This window comes from Carcharodon carcharias, chromosome 8 (genome assembly GCF_017639515.1).
Source record: "Carcharodon carcharias isolate sCarCar2 chromosome 8, sCarCar2.pri, whole genome shotgun sequence".
Lineage (NCBI taxonomy): Eukaryota > Metazoa > Chordata > Chondrichthyes > Lamniformes > Lamnidae > Carcharodon > Carcharodon carcharias.
In genome coordinates this window covers 77726798-77747370 of record NC_054474.1, presented here as the reverse complement: position 1 = coordinate 77747370, position 20573 = coordinate 77726798, and the positions used below count along the sequence as shown (strand labels likewise).

The following is a 20573-nucleotide window of genomic DNA, read 5'->3' as shown; positions in this document are numbered from 1 at the left end:
TCCCCCAACCCGGGATTCGCCCTTCCCCCTTCTCCCCCAACCCGGGATTCGCCCTTCCCCCTTCTCCCCCAACCCGGGATTCGCCCTTCCCCCTTCTCCCCCAACCCGGGATTCGCCCTCCCCCCAACGCGGGATTCGCCCTTCCCCTCCCCCAACGCGGGATTCGCCCTTCCCCCTTCCCCCCAACGCGGGGATTCGCCCTTCCCCCTTCCCCCCAACGCGGGATTCGCCCTTCCCCCTTCCCCCCAACGCGGGATTCGCCCTTCCCCCTTCCCCCCAACGCGGGATTCGCCCTTCCCCCTTCCCCCCAACCCGGGATTCGCCCTTCCCCCTTCCCCCCAACCCGGGATTCGCCCTTCCCCCTTCCCCCCAACCCGGGATTCGCCCTTCCCCCTTCCCCCCAACCCGGGATTCGCCCTTCCCCCTTCCCCCCAACCCGGGATTCGCCCTTCCCCCTTCCCCCCAACCCGGGATTCGCTCTTCCCCCTTCCCCCCAACCCGGGATTCGCTCTTCCCCCTTCCCCCCAACCCGGGATTCGCTCTTCCCCCTTCCCCCCCAAACCCGGGATTCCCCCTTCCCCCCCAAACCCGGGATTCCCCCTTCCCTCCCAAACCCGGGATTCCCCCTTCCCTCCCAAACCCGGGATTCCCCCTTCCCTCCCAAACCCGGGATTCCCCCTTCCCTCCCAAACCCGGGATTCCCCCTTCCCTCCCAAACCCGGGATTCCCCCTTCCCTCCCAAACCCGGGATTCCCCCTTCCCTCCCAAACCCGGGATTCCCCCTTCCCTCCCAAACCCGGGATTCCCCCTTCCCTCCCAAACCCGGGATTCCCCCTTCCCTCCCAAACCCGGGATTCCCCCTTCCCTCCCAAACCCGGGATTCCCCCTTCCCTCCCAAACCCGGGATTCCCCCTTCCCTCCCAAACCCGGGATTCCCCCTTCCCTCCCAAACCCGGGATTCCCCCTTCCCTCCCAAACCCGGGATTCCCCCTTCCCTCCCAAACCCGGGATTCCCCCTTCCCTCCCAAACCCGGGATTCCCCCTTCCCTCCCAAACCCGGGATTCCCCCTTCCCTCCCAAACCCGGGATTCCCCCTTCCCTCCCAAACCCGGGATTCCCCCTTCCCTCCCAAACCCGGGATTCCCCCTTCCCTCCCAAACCCGGGATTCCCCCTTCCCTCCCAAACCCGGGATTCCCCCTTCCCTCCCAAACCCGGGATTCCCCCTTCCCTCCCAAACCCGGGATTCCCCCTTCCCTCCCAAACCCGGGATTCCCCCTTCCCTCCCAAACCCGGGATTCCCCCTTCCCTCCCAAACCCGGGATTCCCCCTTCCCTCCCAAACCCGGGATTCCCCCTTCCCTCGCAAACCCGGGATTCCCCCGCAAACCCGGGATTTCCCCCTTTCCCCCCAACCCGGGATTCGCTCTTCCTCCTCCCCCCCAACCCGGGATTCGCCCTTCCCCCCCCAATCCGGGATTTGCTCTTCCCCCTTCCCCCCCAACCCGGGATTCGCTCTTCCCCCTTCCCCCCCCAACCCGGGATTCGCTCTTCCCCCTTCCCCCCCAACCCGGGATTCGCTCTTCCCCCCAACCCGGGATTCGCTCTTCCCCCCAACCCGGGATTCGCTCTTCCACCCAACCCGGGATTCGCTCTTCCCCCCAACCCGGGATTCGGTCTTCCCCCCAACCCGGGATTCGCTCTTCCCCCCAACCCGGGATTCGCTCTTCCCCCCAACCCGGGAGTGGCTCTTCCCCCCAACCCGGGATTGGCTCTTCCCCCCAACCCGGGATTGGCTCTTCCCCCCAACCCGGGATTGGCTCTTCCCCCCAACCCGGGATTGGCTCTTCCCCCCAACCCGGGATTGGCTCTTCCCCCCAACCCGGGATTGGCTCTTCCCCCCCAACCCGGGATTGGCTCTTCCCCCCCAACCCGGGATTGGCTCTTCCCCCCAACCCGGGATTGGCTCTTCCCCCCAACCCGGGATTGGCTCTTCCCCCCAACCCGGGATTGGCTCTTCCCCCCAACCCGGGATTGGCTCTTCCCCCCAACCCGGGATTGGCTCTTCCCCCCAACCCGGGATTGGCTCTTCCCCCAACCCGGGATTGGCTCTTCCCCCCAACCCGGGATTGGCTCTTCCCCCCAACCCGGGATTGGCTCTTCCCCCCAACCCGGGATTGGCTCTTCCCCCCAACCCGGGATTGGCTCTTCCCCCCAACCCGGGATTGGCTCTTCCCCCCAACCCGGGATTGGCTCTTCCCCCCAACCCGGGATTGGCTCTTCCCCCCAACCCGGGATTGGCTCTTCCCCCCAACCCGGGATTGGCTCTTCCCCCCAACCCGGGATTGGCTCTTCCCCCCAACCCGGGATTGGCTCTTCCCCCCAACCCGGGATTGGCTCTTCCCCCCCAACCCGGGATTGGCTCTTCCCCCCAACCCGGGATTGGCTCTTCCCCCCAACCCGGGATTGGCTCTTCCCCCCAACCCGGGATTGGCTCTTCCCCCCAACCCGGGATTGGCTCTTCCCCCCAACCCGGGATTGGCTCTTCCCCCCAACCCGGGATTGGCTCTTCCCCCCAACCCGGGATTGGCTCTTCCCCCCAACCCGGGATTGGCTCTTCCCCCCAACCCGGGATTGGCTCTTCCCCCCAACCCGGGATTGGCTCTTCCCCCCAACCCGGGATTGGCTCTTCCCCCCAACCCGGGATTGGCTCTTCCCCCCAACCCGGGATTGGCTCTTCCCCCCAACCCGGGATTGGCTCTTCCCCCCAACCCGGGATTGGCTCTTCCCCCCAACCCGGGATTGGCTCTTCCCCCCAACCCGGGATTGGCTCTTCCCCCCAACCCGGGATTGGCTCTTCCCCCCAACCCGGGATTGGCTCTTCCCCCCAACCCGGGATTGGCTCTTCCCCCCCCAACTCGGGATTCCCCCTTCCCCCTCCCCCTACCCCCAACGTGGGATTCCCCATCTCGCCCCCAAACGTGGGATTCCCCATCTCGCCCCCAAACGTGGGATTCCCCATCTCGCCCCCAAACGTGGGATTCCCCATCTCGCCCCCAAACGTGGGATTCCCCATCTCGCCCCCAAACGTGGGATTCCCCATCTCGCCCCCAAACGTGGGATTCCCCATCCCGCCCCCAAACGTGGGATTCCCCATCCCCCCCCAAACGTGGGATTCCCCATCCCCCCCCCAAACGTGGGATTCCCCATCCCCCCCCCCAAACGTGGGATTCCCCATCCCCCCCCCAAACGTGGGATTCCCCATCCCCCCCCCAAACGTGGGATTCCCCATCCCCCCCCCAAACGTGGGATTCCCCATCCCCCCCCAAACGTGGGATTCCCCATCCCCCCCCAAACGTGGGATTCCCCATCCCCCCCCAAACGTGGGATTCCCCATCCCCCCCCCAAACGTGGGATTCCCCATCCCCCCCCCAAACGTGGGATTCCCCATCCCCCCCCCAAACCTGGGATTCCCCATCCCCCCCCCAAACGTGGGATTCCCCATCCCCCCCCCAAACGTGGGATTCCCCATCCCCCCCCCAAACGTGGGATTCCCCATCCCCCCCCCCAAACGTGGGATTCCCCATCCCCCCCCCAAACGTGGGATTCCCCATCCCCCCCCCAAACGTGGGATTCCCCATCCCCCCCCCAAACGTGGGATTCCCCATCCCCCCCCAAACGTGGGATTCCCCATCCCCCCCCAAACGTGGGATTCCCATCCCCCCCCCCAAACGTGGGATTCCCATCCCCCCCCCAAACGTGGGATTCCCCATCCCCCCCCCAAACGTGGGATTCCCCATCCCCCCCCCAAACGTGGGATTCCCCATCCCCCCCCCAAACGTGGGATTCCCCCCAACGGGATCCCCTCCCCCCCCAAACGTGGGATTCCCCATCCCCCCCCCAAACGTGGGATTCCCCATCCCCCCCCAAACGTGGGATTCCCCATCCTCCCCCCAAACGTGGGATTCCCCATCCCCCCCCCAAACGTGGGATTCCCCATCCCCCCCCCCAAACGTGGGATTCCCCATCCCCCCCCCAAACGTGGGATTCCCCATCCCCCCCCCAACGTGGGATTCCCCACCCCCCCGCCCAGCGTGGGATTCCCCCTTCCCCCGCCCAACGTGGTATTCCTCCTCCCCCCCCCCCCCCAAAAAACCTGGGATTCCCCCTTTTCCCCCCCCTCCCAACCCGTGTTTCCCCCAACCCGGGATTCCCCCCTCCCCTTTCCCCGCCAACCCGGGTTTCCCCTTTCCCCCCCAACCCGGGATTCCCCCTTCCCACCCCCCCCACCCCAAACCCGGGATTTCCCCTCCCCCCCCCACCAACCCGGGATTCCCCCTCCTCCCCCTCCTGTTCTCTCTCCCGGCTTTCCCACCGCCCATCTGGGACCCCAGTCCCCACATACCCACCCCCCCTCCAAGCACCCCCCCGCCCCCCCCCCCACAGCCCCCTCTTTCCCCCCCCTCCCCCCCCGTTGATGGAGCACTTTTCGTGTTTGTTCTGTAACTGAATTGTTGATTGAGTTTTAAATGCTGCCCATATGTTCTCTGTTTAAACGGCATAATTTTAAGTACTTAGTAGTCCTCCCCCTCCCATTCTGATAGCTTTATTTGTAACTGGTAAGTGCAGATGAAGTTGTTCCTCCTGATGCAGTACCCGGCAACGATTTGATGTCATAATATACATCGTTGGCTTTTTAGACTGAGAACTTTGTTTCATTTGGATTCTTAGAAACTTAACTTTGATCAATGCTTGTATGAATAATGTACAAAACTTAAAATCTAAACACAAGAAAACAGACTAGAGAACTGCAGTTGAAAGTATTTTTTTTAACCTGAAGGTTAAATATATTGTGAACTGCATCCTTGAAAATGGATGTTGTACATCAGTAATGAAGGCATTTTTTGTTTTACATCCACTATTGAAACAAAGTCTTTGTTGCACTATTCATTCTCCTTTCTGTTTAATTATTGTGATGTTTCTTAGCTTTTGTTTATTTCACTGGTCCAAGGACAATGTGATCATTTATTGAAGCCACCTGGGTTGTTGAGTAATGTGATATAGACTCGATTGCTGTGTTAACTCCTCATTTCACAACTGAAATGAAAGTTAAATAATCTGAGGCAGGGTTTGTCCCCTACAGTTGCACCCCAGCTTAGTTGCTTTTCAAGTAGCATCTTATCCAAAATAAACAACCAACAAAGGAGGTTTGACTGTCACTATGTAATTATTATGTATATTTATTGTTCCTTTACTAAAATGTTTTTATGTTTTGAAAAGCTGTACCCTTTATGTAGGAAGTTGCGAGGTCCTATTTTGCAGATGTTAGTAGTTACATCAAACTGTTTCCAGGATACAATGATTTCCTGTAGCAATTAGAAATTTCTATGGCTATGGTGCATTTCCTTCTATTTAATGGCTCTCAAATTCTTGGCTTTCAAATTTAAATGTCATTTTTAAAAAAATTTACTGAGAACTACTACAAGTTAAAGTTTACGTGCTGTGTCATAACATCTTATAGATGTGAGTTGTTTATGTAACATCCTGTAAATAGCCTAAGTTTTATGTTCATCATTGCTAAATATACATTTTATAATGCAGCTGCAGCAAAATGATAAAACTTAGAATTGACGTCTTTGGGATTTACAAGTGAAATACTTAGCTTTGGAATTTGTACAGTGATAAAAGTTAAGATTTGAAATAATTTCCTGCTGTGAAACTTATCTGAAACATTGGCCATTACATCTATCCAAATCAAAGCTGCTCAACATTGTTCTTTATTTTCTCTAGCCTAGTTCCTAAAGACAAGCTGTTCTTTGAAGTGCAGTAATTTACAAGATTGTAAACAGGATTTTAAATGTTTGATTTTTTAAAACACCAGTTGGGTGAAACCTTGACGTTTATAAGCTTTGAATTAGAGTCTTCTACAAATTATCAAAATAAGTGGTTTTAGTAATTTGAAAACTAAACCTATTATGTCAGATGAGGTTTCCATTATGCCATTTTTTTTCCTCTTTTAATACTTTTCTATATTATTTCACAGGATGTAAGCATCGCATCCCTAATTGCCTTTGAGAAGGCGGTGGTGAGCCACCCTCTAACATGAATGAAATGCAACAGACATTTTTCCCTCAAATCTTGGTTTTCCTCTGAGTGAGAAGTGTCAATGTGCTGAGCATTTTTGAGATTCCTGTTTTGTCCTTGAACACAAATCATGGAAAAATAACAAAAACAGAAAACGCTGGAAAAACTCAGCAGGTCTAATAGCATCTGTGGAGAGAAAGACAGACTTAACGTTTCGAGTCCGTATGACTTCTTCAGAGCTTAAAAGTGGGAAAATAAACTAGGTCTAGGTGTTAAAATAGCAAATAAGTTTTGGGACTTTTTTCTTATCCCACCAGGAGGTCTAAATGGGTGACAGAAATTGAAAAGGTCCTGGCAAACAATTGGAAGGAGGCCAATTGGCAAGCGTGAATCTTTTTTCTTGGGATTTTTTTTTACGTTGGGTAAACTTGAGTTGTACAATTGCAACTAGTTTGATTGCTGCCTGAAATGTGGCTTATTATTTACCATAATGAGGATCACCTGTAAGCATCAAAGTTTTGGCTTCACCAAGCTTAGCATGCAGCTGTTCACTCTGCAAAATATGCTATTTGACACAAGCTTTGAAAAGCCTGGAGTTTTCTGAAGCATGGCCTGGTACTGTGCTTGGGCTTTGTACATTTTTATTATGAGGTTTCCTACCACAACTACACAGTTCCCAATGACGGACTGTACTTGCATTTTTTTCTTCCTGGCATAAATCCTATTCCAACAACTGTTCTGTGTAGTTTTTTTAAAAAAGTATGTTTGTTGCTAAGCAGCCAGACCCTACTAGCAGGTGGCAAGCGAGAGCTTCTAGGTATTCTTTCTGTAAAGACACACACTTGACGCTGCTTTTTCTTTACCCTGATCTTTTGCATTGTGTGCATAGGAACTGAAGCTGCCTATCTACAAGGCTCATTCACCACAGATTGGCTTGCGCCGCTATTTTGCTGACCTCCTTGCCATCCTGAGCAATCGTTACCAGCTCTGTCCTACAGCACGTCACCTTGCTGTTTACTTACTAGACCTCTTCATGGACCACTACGATGTTGCAGCAAAACAGCTTTATGTCATTGCCCTTTCCTGTCTCCTCCTAGCTAGTAAGTATGATTTTTTTTTAACTTGGGCTGTTTGAATAGTGAGTATAATTTGAAAATACTTGCCAGGTTTTGTTGTTTTTATTATGATTTATTTATATAGTTGCGGATGATCTATGCCTGAAAGTGCAAATGTAGCAACAATTACTGTCCGTTTCATATTTATGCATATCTGAATTTTAAACAATTTGAAAAGGTATGTTTGACCTTGAAGCACGTGTATCATCCTTAGGATATTGATGACAAGTAAACATTTTAACTATTCTTTATCTAGAAAACAATCGAGGACTCATTTTTATATCCTTGGTGTGTTAAATTTTATTTTGTTCAATGAAAGCTTGGGTTTACCATAACACCATTGCATTCTTTTTAAATTGCTTGACTTTTTTGTAGTGTGATGTAGTGACTGTTCCACCCAAACCCCTCCTTCAGTATTGGGGTCATACTTTTCAGGTGGAAGTAATCCTATTCCTATGTGGCTTTGCTTCCTGAACAAGTACGTAAAATCTGACGTGAAGCACTGTTATATCCAACCCCTAACACCATTTGGGATGTATTTGTCCTGTAGCTACCAGTCTGAGACCAGTAGCTGCAGTTTGTGTACACGTAGCTTGACTCCTATAACTGCTCTGTTTAGCAGAGTTTTGCACAGACCTGAATATACAGATGGGAGTTACTTTCTCCTACAAGTTAGAAATTTAAATGTTTAGATAATGCTGAAGGAAAAATCTTTACTTTAAATGTTTTAATTAAGGTCAGGTGACCCCTTGAGTACTTTATAAACCAGATTTGACATTTCACTGAATTTACATTTTGGAGTCAGGTTAGGTCCCGACTTCAGGTTTATACTAAGAGTTTACTGTTTGTGCAATCTTAAAAATCGATTCCCACCAGCAATAGGACCCCTTAATTCAATTTGAGAAAATAAGTTGAGTATTTGCAGCTGATTATTCGCGATTATAATTGTAAGCTGCCGTGGCGGTCTTTGAAACAATACTTGTGCTGTGATTACTGTCAAGTAGTGTAGGATCACAGTTGACCTTTGCTGAAAATCTGTTTGAAAATCCATCTGTTTAAAATTGTGATCAACAGTTGTTTAAATGAGGAAATTGACATTCATTCTCTCTCCCCAATTTCAACCTTTCCCTTCCTTCTTGAATACATTGTTTTATTCTGGGTATCATTGCGTAACCTCTAGCTGTGCATTTGTAGCTTGGACAATGTTTTATATTAATACAATCATACAGTGAGTGTCATCACCACTGAGATTGGTCCTGCTCATTCCCAATGCCCATACAAGTGGGTACATTTTTAATTTCTTCATGAAATGTAGATGTCGCTAGCAAGGCCAGCATTTGTTGCACATCCCTAATTGCCCTTGAACTGAGTTGCTTGCTCAGGCATTTCAGAGCCAACCACATTGCTGTGGGCCTGGAGTCATATGTGGGCCAAAGCAGATAAGGCATTAGTGAACCAGGTGGGTTTTTATAACAATTGATGATCGTTTCATGGTCTTCACTAACTAGCTTTATATTCCAGATTTTATTATCTGAATTTCACTTCCACCAGCTGCTGTGATGGGATTTGAACCCATGTCCCCAGAGCCTGAGCCTCTGGATTGCTAACCTAGTGACATTACAACTACACCACCATCCCCCACATGGACCAGGTTTTCCTAAACCAGTGGTGTCCCTGCTTAAGGTGTCAGCCTTGCATCTGGTACTATTGCCTTGGAGTTAGAAGGCTGTGGGTTCAAGTCACAACCCAGAGACTTTATCAATAGGCTGACACTTCGGTACAGTACAGTGGGGTTGCTGAACTGTTAGAGGTGCTGTCTTTTGAATGAGATGATAAAACTGGGGCCCTGTTTAACCCCCTCAGTTGGATATATAAGATCTAATGACACATTTTGAAGAGAAGCAGGGAAGTTCACCTGGTACCCTGACCAACAATTATCCTTCGGCCAACATTACTCAGATTTTCTGGTTATTTGTCTCACTGTTATTTCTGAGCCCTTGCTGTGTACAAAATGGCTGTCACATTTCCCTACATTATGATATGATTGTATGTTAAAAGCACTTCATTAAAATGTTCCTGTGAAATGTTTTAGGACATCCTGATGTTATGAAAAGCACTATATAAATGCAAGTTCCAACTTTTTAATCTGTTACACAAACCGAGAATCGAATCTGGGACCTTTGCAGGTCTGTGTCTTAGCAGGTTACTGGATAAGCGATAATCAAAATTCCTGGAAAGGCTGTTACCATCCCTGTGGGGAAACCATAAACCAAAATACCAAATTTTCTGAATGACACTGAACCGAAGAAATTACCAACAAGATTCAACTTTTTATAGCTTTTACTTAAACTCGAATCAGAACCACTGCAAATTAAACGTGAATTAACAGGCAAATGATACTTCAAAGAAAAAGGTAAATTTCACTTCAAAGATACAGCAAAGATATGTCTTGCGCAACCACAAGCACCCGCATCACTGACCGGACAAATGTGGCAGTATTTAGCTACATAGTTCCACAATATGCTGTTCTTTATTCGCACAGAGTAGTTAAAGCTCCTATCTGATAACAGCTTTTACCTTTGAGTTTTATGGATATAATCAGCAAGGCACACTTCTAAGAACCTTGTTCCCTTCAGGTCATGACAGTTCTGATGGTGTAGCTTTCCAGAATTCCTTTTTATTCAACCAGCTCTTAACACCTTGGTTCATGGTTTGGCCACTTCTGGGAAAGCACGCAGCTCTTTAGCATCTCTGAGCTATTCACACAGCTTTCCAGATTTTAGACCTTTTTAGCCAGCTTGCACAGCACTCCAAGGACTCCTGTCTCCTTTTCTGCCCAGAGCCAGGGGCCACAGGATACGAGGCAGGCCATTTAGGACTGATGAGGAAAGATTTCTTCACTCAGAAGGTTGTCAGCCTGTGGAATTCTCTACCGCAGAAGGCTGTGGAGGCTGGGTCACTGAGTATATTCAAGAAATAAATTGATAATTTTTTGGATATTAGGGGCATCAAGGGGTATGGAGAGAAAGCAGGAAGATGGCATGAAATCAGCCATAATGATATTGAATGGTGGAGCAGGCTCGAAGGGCCGAATGGCCTACTCCTGCCCTTAGTTTCTATGGCCAGAATCTTCGGGCTGGTGTACATGGGCCGGCCCCGCTTGCCAACGCATAAAATGACACGCGGTGACCTCGGGCATGCATCCTGACGGCATGCGCGTCATTCTGATTTTCAGTTCGGTAGGCACGCACCGGAGTAGACTGCGCGCCCAATGATCTGTCAAAGGCCTATTAAGGTCATTTAAATATCAATTAAAATAATTAGTGGAGCTGCCCATCCAGCCTTAAGGTTGGTGGGCAGGCGAAGAGCCCATGTGGCCTTTGCATTCATCATGAAAACTCATCCACGGGCGGGATGAGGTTTCATGATGTATTTATAAATTGAATAAAAGTATTAAAGTTCATTGACATGTCCCAGCTTATGTGACATTGTCACATGAGGGGACATAGCTTAAAATTTTTTTGATAATGAAACTAATCCCCTTGAGGCAGCTCTCTGCCTTGGAGATTTCTGCACTCTTTCGCATGCTTGCGCAAAAGAGCTCAGGCCCCAACTTGGCCTACTCCTCCCGCCCACACAGGTAGCACTGAGCTCTTCCGGGTGCACGTCACGCTGGGTGGGCCTTAATTGGCCCGCCCACATAAAATGGTGGCATGCAACTGATCACGGGCGGCGATTGGCTGCGCTCCTGCCCACGCCTGCTCCCACTCAGGCCCCACCCTCCCCTTCCACAATGGGGAGAAAATTCTCCCCTATGTTTCTATGGTAGTACTTACAGGTCAAGGGTTGCCTGGCCACATGGACCAGTAATCATTATTCAAGAATTGATCCCCTTACAATTGATGCAAACTTGTAAAAGCCTTTTTCAAGCATTCTTAAAAACAGAGGTATAGAATATAAAAGTAAGGATATAATGTTGAAATTGTATAAAACACTGGTGTGGCCACAACTGAAGTATTGTGTGCAGTTCTGGTCACCACATTACAGAAAGGATGTAATAGCTCTGGAGAGAGTGCAGAGGAGGTTTACAAGAAGGTTGCCAGTACTAGAAAAGTGTAGCTACGAGGAGAGATTAGATAGGTTGGGGTTATTTTCCTTAGAACAAAGAAGGCTGAGAGGTGACTCGACTGATGTGTGCAAAATTATGAGGGGAATAGATAGAATGGACAGGGTAAAATTGTTTCCCTTGGCAGAGAATTCTAGAACCAGGGGACAAAGATTCAAGATAAGTGGCAGAAGGTGTAGGGGGGACATGAGGAAGAACTTGTTTACGCAGAGGGTAGTGGGTGTCTGGAATTCACTGCCCAAGTTGGTGGTAGAGGCAGAACTCTAAACTCTTTTAAAAAGTACCTACATCTGCACCTTGAGTGCTGTAAGCTGCAGGGCTATGGGCCGGGTGCAGGAAGATGGGATTAGAAAGGGCACCTGGGTGTCCTCGGGCTGGCATGGACAAGATGGGCCGAATGGCCTCCTTCTGTGCTGTAACTTTTCTATGGTTTCTAATTTCAGAATCCACAAACATTTTAAAGAAATTACACATTTCTTTACAAAGGTCGTCGCAAGGACCCAGCTGAAACGTCGTCCTTCCTGTTCTTACTCCAACTGTTGAGTGACCTGCAGTGTGTTCCTAGCATTTTCTGTTTTTGCTTTAAATCTTTTAGTTAAGCAAGTTTTCTTTCAGTGGCCTTCGGTCTTTTATCAGTTGTTAAGAAAAGCAAGGGTAGGACTGCGGAGGGGGAGAGAGAATGGAGGAGTACTATAATAACAGTTATTACTGTTTCTGTTATTGTGATTTTCTGTTGTCAAAAAAAAGCAAAAAGTACTGAAATATTTGGAACACAATGATAGCCTAATATTTTGTTTATCATGATCAAGTCTTCTGCTTTATTTAAGATGCCCAGCATTTACACTTCTTATTTCTACTGAACGAAAGTAAGGGTTTATTTAAGAATTAGAGTAGGCTATTGTTCCTCTCCATCATTTTATTAACCACCTCGTGTTTAAATCAGGAAGCAATCATTAAGGAAGTCTTTTACATGATAATGTTGCTGAAGCATGCATACACAGGTTTAATTTCAGCCTCACTAGCAATACATGTTGGTTGAAAAATAGGGTTACAGTGTTGTAACTCATCTGTGTTCATACTTGTTGCTATTCAGTTGCCATGCCAGTCATGAAACCATGCAAAGGTTACGCCTCAAAAGTAAAATTTGAGAAAATGATCATCACCATATCTTTTCTTATTGTGGCAAATTTAATGAATGGAAGCATTATTTTATATGGTGATCTTTGTTTCAGCAAAAACTGTTAACAAGTGATTCTTGCTGACTGTAGCATTAACTCCTCCAGCAACTGCGATAGCATGGGGGCTGCCCACAGAACTAAGCCTACCCAAAGCAATGCCCCTTTAAGATGTTCTTTCGGTGTGCAGGTCACTTGGCACAGTGCTGTTATTCAAAGTTGTGGGGTGTGGAGGATCATGGTGCATATCCAAGAATTCTCTGATTTTAGTTGTAGGAAGTTCCCCTAAAATTCTCACCTCTGTTTTCAAATCCCTCTATGGCCTCCCCCTCCTCCTCTTTGTAATCTCCTCCAGCCCCATAACCCTCCGAGGTATCTGCACTTCCCTAATGCTGGCTTCTTGGGCGTCCACAAATGTAATCGCTCTGCATTGGCGGCCATGGTTCAGTTGCCTAGGTCCTCAAGCTCCAGAATTCCTTGCCTACACTTCGCTACCTAATTTTCCTCCTTTAAAGCATTTCTTGAAATCTACCTCTTTGAAGAAGTCTTTGGTCATCTGATTTACTATCTCCCTATGTGGCTTGGTGTCATACTTTGTTTTATAATGCTTGTGAAATGTCTTGGGATGTTTTAATACGTCAAATGAAGCAAATAAATATAAATTATTGTTGTATGAGGCAAGTGGAATATCATTTCCTCCCCCATCCTCTTGTTCACCACCACATTTAGTTGAAGCAATTTGCATAGTCCCATTTGATGCTGTGGCTAAGAGCAGCTCATTTGGCACTGACCAGTGGCTAAAACTAGTTGATTAGCATGGTTGAAGCTCACTGGGCAGTACACTAAATTAAAGAAGGGTTTAATATACTTGAAAATTCAATCATTATCTCTCTCCCCCCCCATCTCCGCAGACCTCCGTTTTTCCTTAGAATGTCAAACTTGTAATTTAGTAGCCTAAATTCACCAGCTTTGCTGTCTGAAATTTCAGTCTTACAGGTGGAATCTGAGCAGCTGGTCTTTCCTACCACCTGTGTCTGGAGACCATGTTGCTGAAAATCTAAACCAAAGATTTTTCACATCTGCTTAGAAATGCATGCCATGCAGATGAGATTTATGTGCTTCCTCATAAGCTGGGTATTTCTTGGCTCCTTTGATTGACAGTGTTCCCTTTGAAACCAGCACCTCAATTACAACTTGAAACTCCTTTGGAGACCAGGGAATGTTGGGGGTGGGGGAACGATCATAGTTAGCATTGGCTGTTGAGTATAACTGCAGTCTACCTATGATGAAAGTAAAATACTGCGGATGCTGGAAATTCGAAATAAAAACAGAAAATGCTGGAAAAACTCAGCAGTTAACGTTTCAAGTCCATGTCATTTTTCTTTGGAACTCTGAACATTAAATCTGTTTTGCTCTCCAAAGATGCTGCCAGACCTGAGTTTATCAAGCATTTTCTGTTTTTATTGCAGTCTATCTATTATTAATTTTGAATATGCGAATTGTGAGGAAGAGCAGAACTTTCCTCCAAGCTGACATTGAAGGAAGTTCATTCACACCTTTAAAGCATGCTCTGTTCCTTAGGAGCAACAGAATAATTGTCGTGAAAGCTCTAAGCAATCTTGGCTGTTACTGCAGCAAATATCTGCTTGATAGTACATAAAGAAGTGGAAGCTACTTGATCTTTCAAAGCTTTGCAGAGCCCTTGTATGACCTATTCATATAGAACCTTCAAAGATATCCAAAAATATCTCTTAATTTTTACTGTAGTCATTAACCAGCTTTGTCCACAGATCCCCGTGGCTTGCGGAAACGATTGGTGATAACTGGTGTCTGTACCTTACCCGAATGGTCATTCTTGATGTGTGAACCCTAACACTCAGGCAATTCACCTTTAGGGAGTGTAACAGCCAAGCACACATGAGAACTTTCTTTCAGGGCCCATTTAACAGTGAGCAGGAGTGGAAATCCTGTTTTTCAGAGGTGGCATGTATTGGCTGAATATTAAACTGAGGCCCTTTCTGCCTGTTGGGTGGGCATAAAAGATCCCTTGGCATTATTTTGAAGATAAATAGGAGTTTTTTCCTCTGGATCCTAGCAAATGACTGTTCTTTATCCAACATCACTTAAAAAGCCAAGGAGCTCTCTTGCTTTCTTGGCCAATGTTTCTATCATGCCAATAAAATAGATTAACTGTTGTGATGGAATCTGTGGTAAAGCTTGTATGTTTTGACACAGACCCTAATTGAAAAAGGGAACTGAAAAATGGAACTGAGAAAAGAAATCTAAAGAAGCTAAGATTGAAACTGAAATTGGAAGCCAAAACTCTTTGGGAGACTGAATCTGCTTGAAATCATATCAAATAACACAGAGAGCCCTCAGAGTTCAGTAGTAGGTAATGATTCCAGTGGTGTGATACAGGCAGGCTGAAGAAGATGGAGGCTCAATCCAGAAACTGAGAAACATAGGTGTAGTTGCTGCAGCTGTTTCTATTACTTGAAGATAACATTGGTGGATCTACACCATTCAGACCATTCTAAGCAGAGTTGAGGTTCTGCAGGTGTGCCATTTTTGGTGAAAGCTGTGCCCATGGAACTTGGGTCTGTCGTGCAGAGGGCTGAGGATCAGGTGAGACCCTAGAAGAGGAACTGAAATTCTTTGCAAGGAAGACGGAGTTTTGAAGGACTTTGTGACAGAGGTTGATGCCACATATGCTGAGTAGACTGCTAAGCCAATTCTTAAGATCTGCCATTAAATTGTAATTTATAGTTTATAATTGGCTGCAACTTGCCTGTTAATTCATGTTTAACTTATGTTAATTCTGGGTTTGACATATAGGGATTACCCAAGATAGGATTTAGTTTGCTTTGTTGACTCTTGTAGAGTAAAAATTCTTTTGTTTAAACCATGGAATCTTGTGGCCTCGTCCTTTTGGTAAATAACTGGGATCTCTGATTTTTTTTAAAAACATTACTGGTCTTGACCGAAATTGTAACCAATTTCATTGTTGTTTGTGGGACCTCACAGCGTAAATTGGCAACCGCCTATCCTAATATTACAAAAGTGATTACACTTCAGAAGTGCTTCATTGGCTGTAAAATACTTTGTGGGATCCTGAGGACATGAAAGATGCTTTATGAATGAGAGTCTATGATCCGTTCACCTTCCAGCCCAAAATCCTGATGACAATTAATTATATCTCAACATCTCAGGTCACTTGGAGTTTACTTTTGAACTGTTATGTTGGTAAAATTGTAGTGGCTCCCACTACATTTAAAACCATTTAGAGCTGTTTTCTATTGATGTTCGGCTCCTGGCACACATGCTGCATTGATCTTACAGCCATTGACAACATGTAGGCATACTTAATGGGTTTTAAGACAAGCAGCCTGCCTGACCATTTCTTTTAGTGGGTTTTGCATGATTGCTTCCAGTATGCTGGGATTATTAAAGGTACTGTTCTGGTGCTGATGGTAGCGCATTTGCTTGTGCGGTCCAATATGATGTTGTTTTGTATTTGGCGGACTATTTTCTTCATTGTGATGTCATTGGCAGCATCACAGCTTCAGAACCAGTTTGTGCATATGTGAAATGAGTGACACGACACAATCTGTGTACAGGAATGTTAGCTGCACTGTGTCCTTTAACTGTGCTGCTGAACTGAGACTCAACGGTTTAAGTAATTAAACTGAGCACAGCCTTGTTATTTGGGAATTAATTTTAGTCTACGTATAGTTTTTATAAGCTGGAAGTTTTAATTGAAATTGGGAAGGTGTGACTATTGTTCCAAGTCTGTCTGAGCAGTTTTTCACCTCAAATGAAATAATTCATCAGATGTTCTGAATATTTAGTGTTTGATTGCTTAGTCAAGACACAAAAACAGGAATACAGTGATTAAAGGGATGCTTGTAACTTGGGTAGGGTAATTGGCTAAGAATATAGGAGGAAGAGAATAGTGGTGAACAATTTTTTTCTGACTTGAGAGAAGTGAGATTTCCCAGAAATTGGTACTAACGCCATTGCTTTTCTTAGTGACCTGGACTTGGGTATAGGGAGTATAATTTTGAAGTTTGCCAGTGTAGTAAATAGTGAAGATGGTAGCAGTCTTCAGGAGGTCTTAGGCTGGTGAAATGGGCAGACAGATGGCAGATGCAGAAAAAGAGCATGGAGAGATTAGCCTCCTTAAGGAAAGTGGAAAGTTAGTATAAATGTAGAGACAATTTTAAAACAGTGTCATATTCATAGGTCTTTCATGGATCTTCAGCGCTGTTGGTACTTAGACTACAAAGTGCAGCCATGAAAGAAGATTCTTATCAGCTGCATTGCTTTAATATAAGTGCCTTTAAAATTATGAATGGGAGCCAAACTTCTGTGAGAGGACGAACAGATAGATAAACATTTACTACTTTCAGGGAACTTTCACTGCATGGAAAATCCATCAATTGACTGACTATGATCTGTCACTCTTGGTCTTAAGCACTGATTGGAACTGCCAATAGAAGCTCTTTTGATCCAGCCATTTTGGAATTATTGTGTAAGAATGAAAGAACTTGCATTAATATAGCACTCATGACCTCAGGGTGTCCCAGATGCTTCAACCAATTAAATAATTTTGACGAATAATTGCTCTTGTATGGTATAATGCAATATTGGTTGATTAGGTGAAGGGACAAAACTGGCAAATAGATTTCAACGTAGGCAAATGTGAGGTCGTCCACATTGGACCTCAAGGATAAAACAGGGTTCTTTCTAAGTGGTGAAAAGCTAGAAACAGTGGAGGTCCAACAAAACTTAGGGGTCTGTGTGCATAGATTATTAAAATGTCAGGAGCAAGTACAGAAAATGATCAAAAAGGCTAGTGGAATGCTGGCCCTTCTATCTGGAAGAAAAGAGGGTAAAGGTCATGCTTCAGCTATATAAAGCCTTGGTTAGAGCACATCTGGAGTAATATGAGCAGTTCTGAGCCCCACACCTTAGGAAGTATATTGAGCTTGGAGGAAATGCAGCATCAATTTACCAGATTGACTCCAAGGGCTAAATCATGAAGTGAAATTAAACAAACTAAGGATATATTCTCTGGAATTTGGAAGGTTAATGAGTGATTTGATCAAAGATTTAAAATTATTAAAGGGAAACAGGTAGGATAGGTTGGGAGAAATTATTTTTGCTAGTTGGGGAGCCTAGGACTATGGGGCATAGTCAAAAGATTAGAGCAAGACCTTTCAGGATGTAAAAGGTTCTGCAAATGGCAATTATTGCTAGATCAATTACTAATTTTAAAACTGAGGTTGGTGGATCATTTTAGTCAAAATTATTAAAGGATATGGGGCAAAGGTGAGAATATGGGATTAGGTCACTAATCAACTATGATCTTATTGAATGGCAGAACGGTTTTAAGAGTCTGTTAAATGGTCGCCATGCTGCAATACAGTTCTACGGAAATTCCCTGATTGCAGTTTTCTCAAGTAGGCGTTTTCTGAGATTTTTCTGAATGGTGTTGAAGTACGGAGGACAGAGGACACAGCTGAGGCTCATCTTATCCACAAGCTTGGTCCCAGCAAAAGTCTTTGGATTTTATTTGGAAGTAGGATCTCTGAATTTTTTTTTCATTTAGCTCATGGACTCTGAAGCCAATTGTGGCAGCTCACCTGACATAAACAAACTTAGTGCAGTCCTGAAAGTGAACCTGGAACCTTCAGGTCTGTATTACTTGGAGTTGCATTAGGCAATACTTTAATCAAAGCTCATCGGGGGAGCCATAAACATCCATTTGTAGAGCTGTAGGTTGATCATTGACTCTGGTTTACATTATCCCTTCAACCAAATCACTAAAGATTATATGATTATTACCAAATGCAGGATGTTGCTTGAATGCTGTAAATTGACTGCTGTTTACCTACACACTATCAATGCACATCAACACAAACACAGTGCTTTTTGGATATTTATAAAGGACACACACTATATAAATACAAGTTTTTCCTTCACCCATTTGTTGAAAAAAATTGCATTGTTGATTTGGGTCCTTTTGGATTGCATTTACATTGTAGTGGTGCAACCAACGGGCACCCATGTGTCAAACAATACTATAATGTAACTATAAACCTGAAGAACTGATGTGTTGATGGGACTAGGAAATGGAGCAGTTGTCGCTTTCAAGATAACAGCCTCTTTGAAGCGGACCATATAATTGAGTCATTCCGTTTACCAGCATTTAGATGTGGTTTAAGCACTTTGCAACTGAAGAGCAGAGTTGTCTTTTTTTAATGAGGAGGGGAGAGCAAGGGGAAAGAGGGAGGAGAAGGGTTGAAGATATCTGGAATATGTCTGAAGTGATTAGAAAAGTCGAAAGTTTATAAGAGAAACAGCAGTTGAGGCAAGCTTGCCTCCCCACCCCGCACCCCCACCACCACATTAAATACTGGGTTCTTTTCAGAAAGAGCAACTAGCTGTGATTCTTGTATCTAGTTCAATATTAATGGCGATTTATTTGCCATCGAATTAACATAAAGTATGTTTTGTAGTGCCCTGTCCTCCTGGGACTTGTGTTTCTCCTTTGAACTCTTCCTTTTTCCATGTGCAGAAGTGATGGATTTCCTCTCCATTGAAAGTTAATTGCTGACTCTTCCTGAGGTATAAGCTCTATCAGCTATCTGATACCCTGTTCAATTGACCATTTTTCATGGCTGAGTCCAGACACTGAATGTCAACTATGGTTTAGGGGTAGTAGGCGGCAGCGTCATAACTGATTCCAGCCTTGTTCTCATTTAATCATTTATCCATTTGTCAGTAGGGGATCAATAGATAAGAGATCAGGAGCTGGAAAGCTGACAGTTTATTTTATCCTTGATCTGGGAGCTGACTTGTATGCTCAGTACTGGTGAGATTGAAATTGGATCATTTGGGACAGGAACTGAATGTTACCTCTAAGCTACACAGCCATGTGGCGATCTGCAATGTTACCTCACAGTGAAATGTAGGTTGTGCACAGCCAACATAGCCTTTAGCTTGCACAAGCTGAGCACGACCGTGTGGCAATCTGAAAGGGGCTGCACAATGTAATAAACAGGTTGTACCCAGCAGAGAAAAGGTAGAGGAACATTGCCTGGGACTGTACCTTTAAATCCCTGTGGGAAGTCCAAGGAAAAGTCCTATTGAATTTTGAGGTATTAGTAATTTGTGACCAATTTCAGGACATCTGAAGTAGTAGTGCTGGAACACTATGTTGAGAGACAAACATAGCTTTATATTTTCCAATTATGTGAAAAATCATTGTGTGTAATTCAGCATTTTATTGCCTGTTGTTACTTAGCACTGCTAATTCTAAAGTTGAACCTGACCAGTTTTGGAAAGTGTGTCCAATGCTTACAAAAATCAGCGTTAGCAAATTCTGGGTCTCAAAAGAAAGCAAGGTGCATTTATGTCTTGCTGTTCTTGACCTTGCTACTTTGAAAGTGCATCACACCAGTGAAAATGCTTTTGATGTGTAGCCGTTATTGTAATGTAGGGAAACATGGCAGCCAGATTGTGCAGAACAAGGCCCCATAAACAGCAATGTGATAATGACCAGATAATCTGTCTTGCTGATGTTGAACAAATATTGATCAGGACACCAAAAGAAGCACCCCCCCCCCCCCCCCCCCCCCCCCACCCCCACCACCACCCCCACCACCACCACCACCACCACCACCACCTTGCCCTACCCCAACCCCTGGGTTTATTTTATGAGCAAGACTTCCAGTTGAGTGGGAAAACTGGACTCAGTTTAACATCTCCTTTGAAAGATGGAACCTCTGACAGTGTAATGCTCCCTTGATATTGCACTTAAGGTAGGTCTATGTTTGTACTAAGTCTTTGAAGTGGGACTTGAATCCACAACCTTTTTCATGGATTCCCTAGATTTATTTGAAAAAATAATATTGAAGTTCCTTTGCTTTTTTTAGATTTAATTTGGGGTGCATTCACTCGTGTCACTTGTTGCAACTCTGCAGGGAAATAGTGTAAGACCAGACTGAAGCAGACAATCTCTCTGCTTCAGTTGGTGGGATGAACACCAGTGCCAAACTAGATTTAAAAAGT

At 45.8% G+C, this 20573-nt stretch overlaps 1 protein-coding gene across 1 annotated transcript in view; it reads left to right on the top strand.

Moving 5' to 3' along the window:
• The window catches only part of ccnjl (cyclin J-like), a 96714-nt gene that overhangs the window by 5031 nt on the left and 71110 nt on the right, over window positions 1–20573 (top strand). Inside the window, exon 2 of the mRNA XM_041192976.1 lies at window positions 6971–7181. Coding sequence (XP_041048910.1) covers window positions 6971–7181 — 211 coding nt within the window. The remainder of the gene's footprint in view (window positions 1–6970; window positions 7182–20573) is intronic.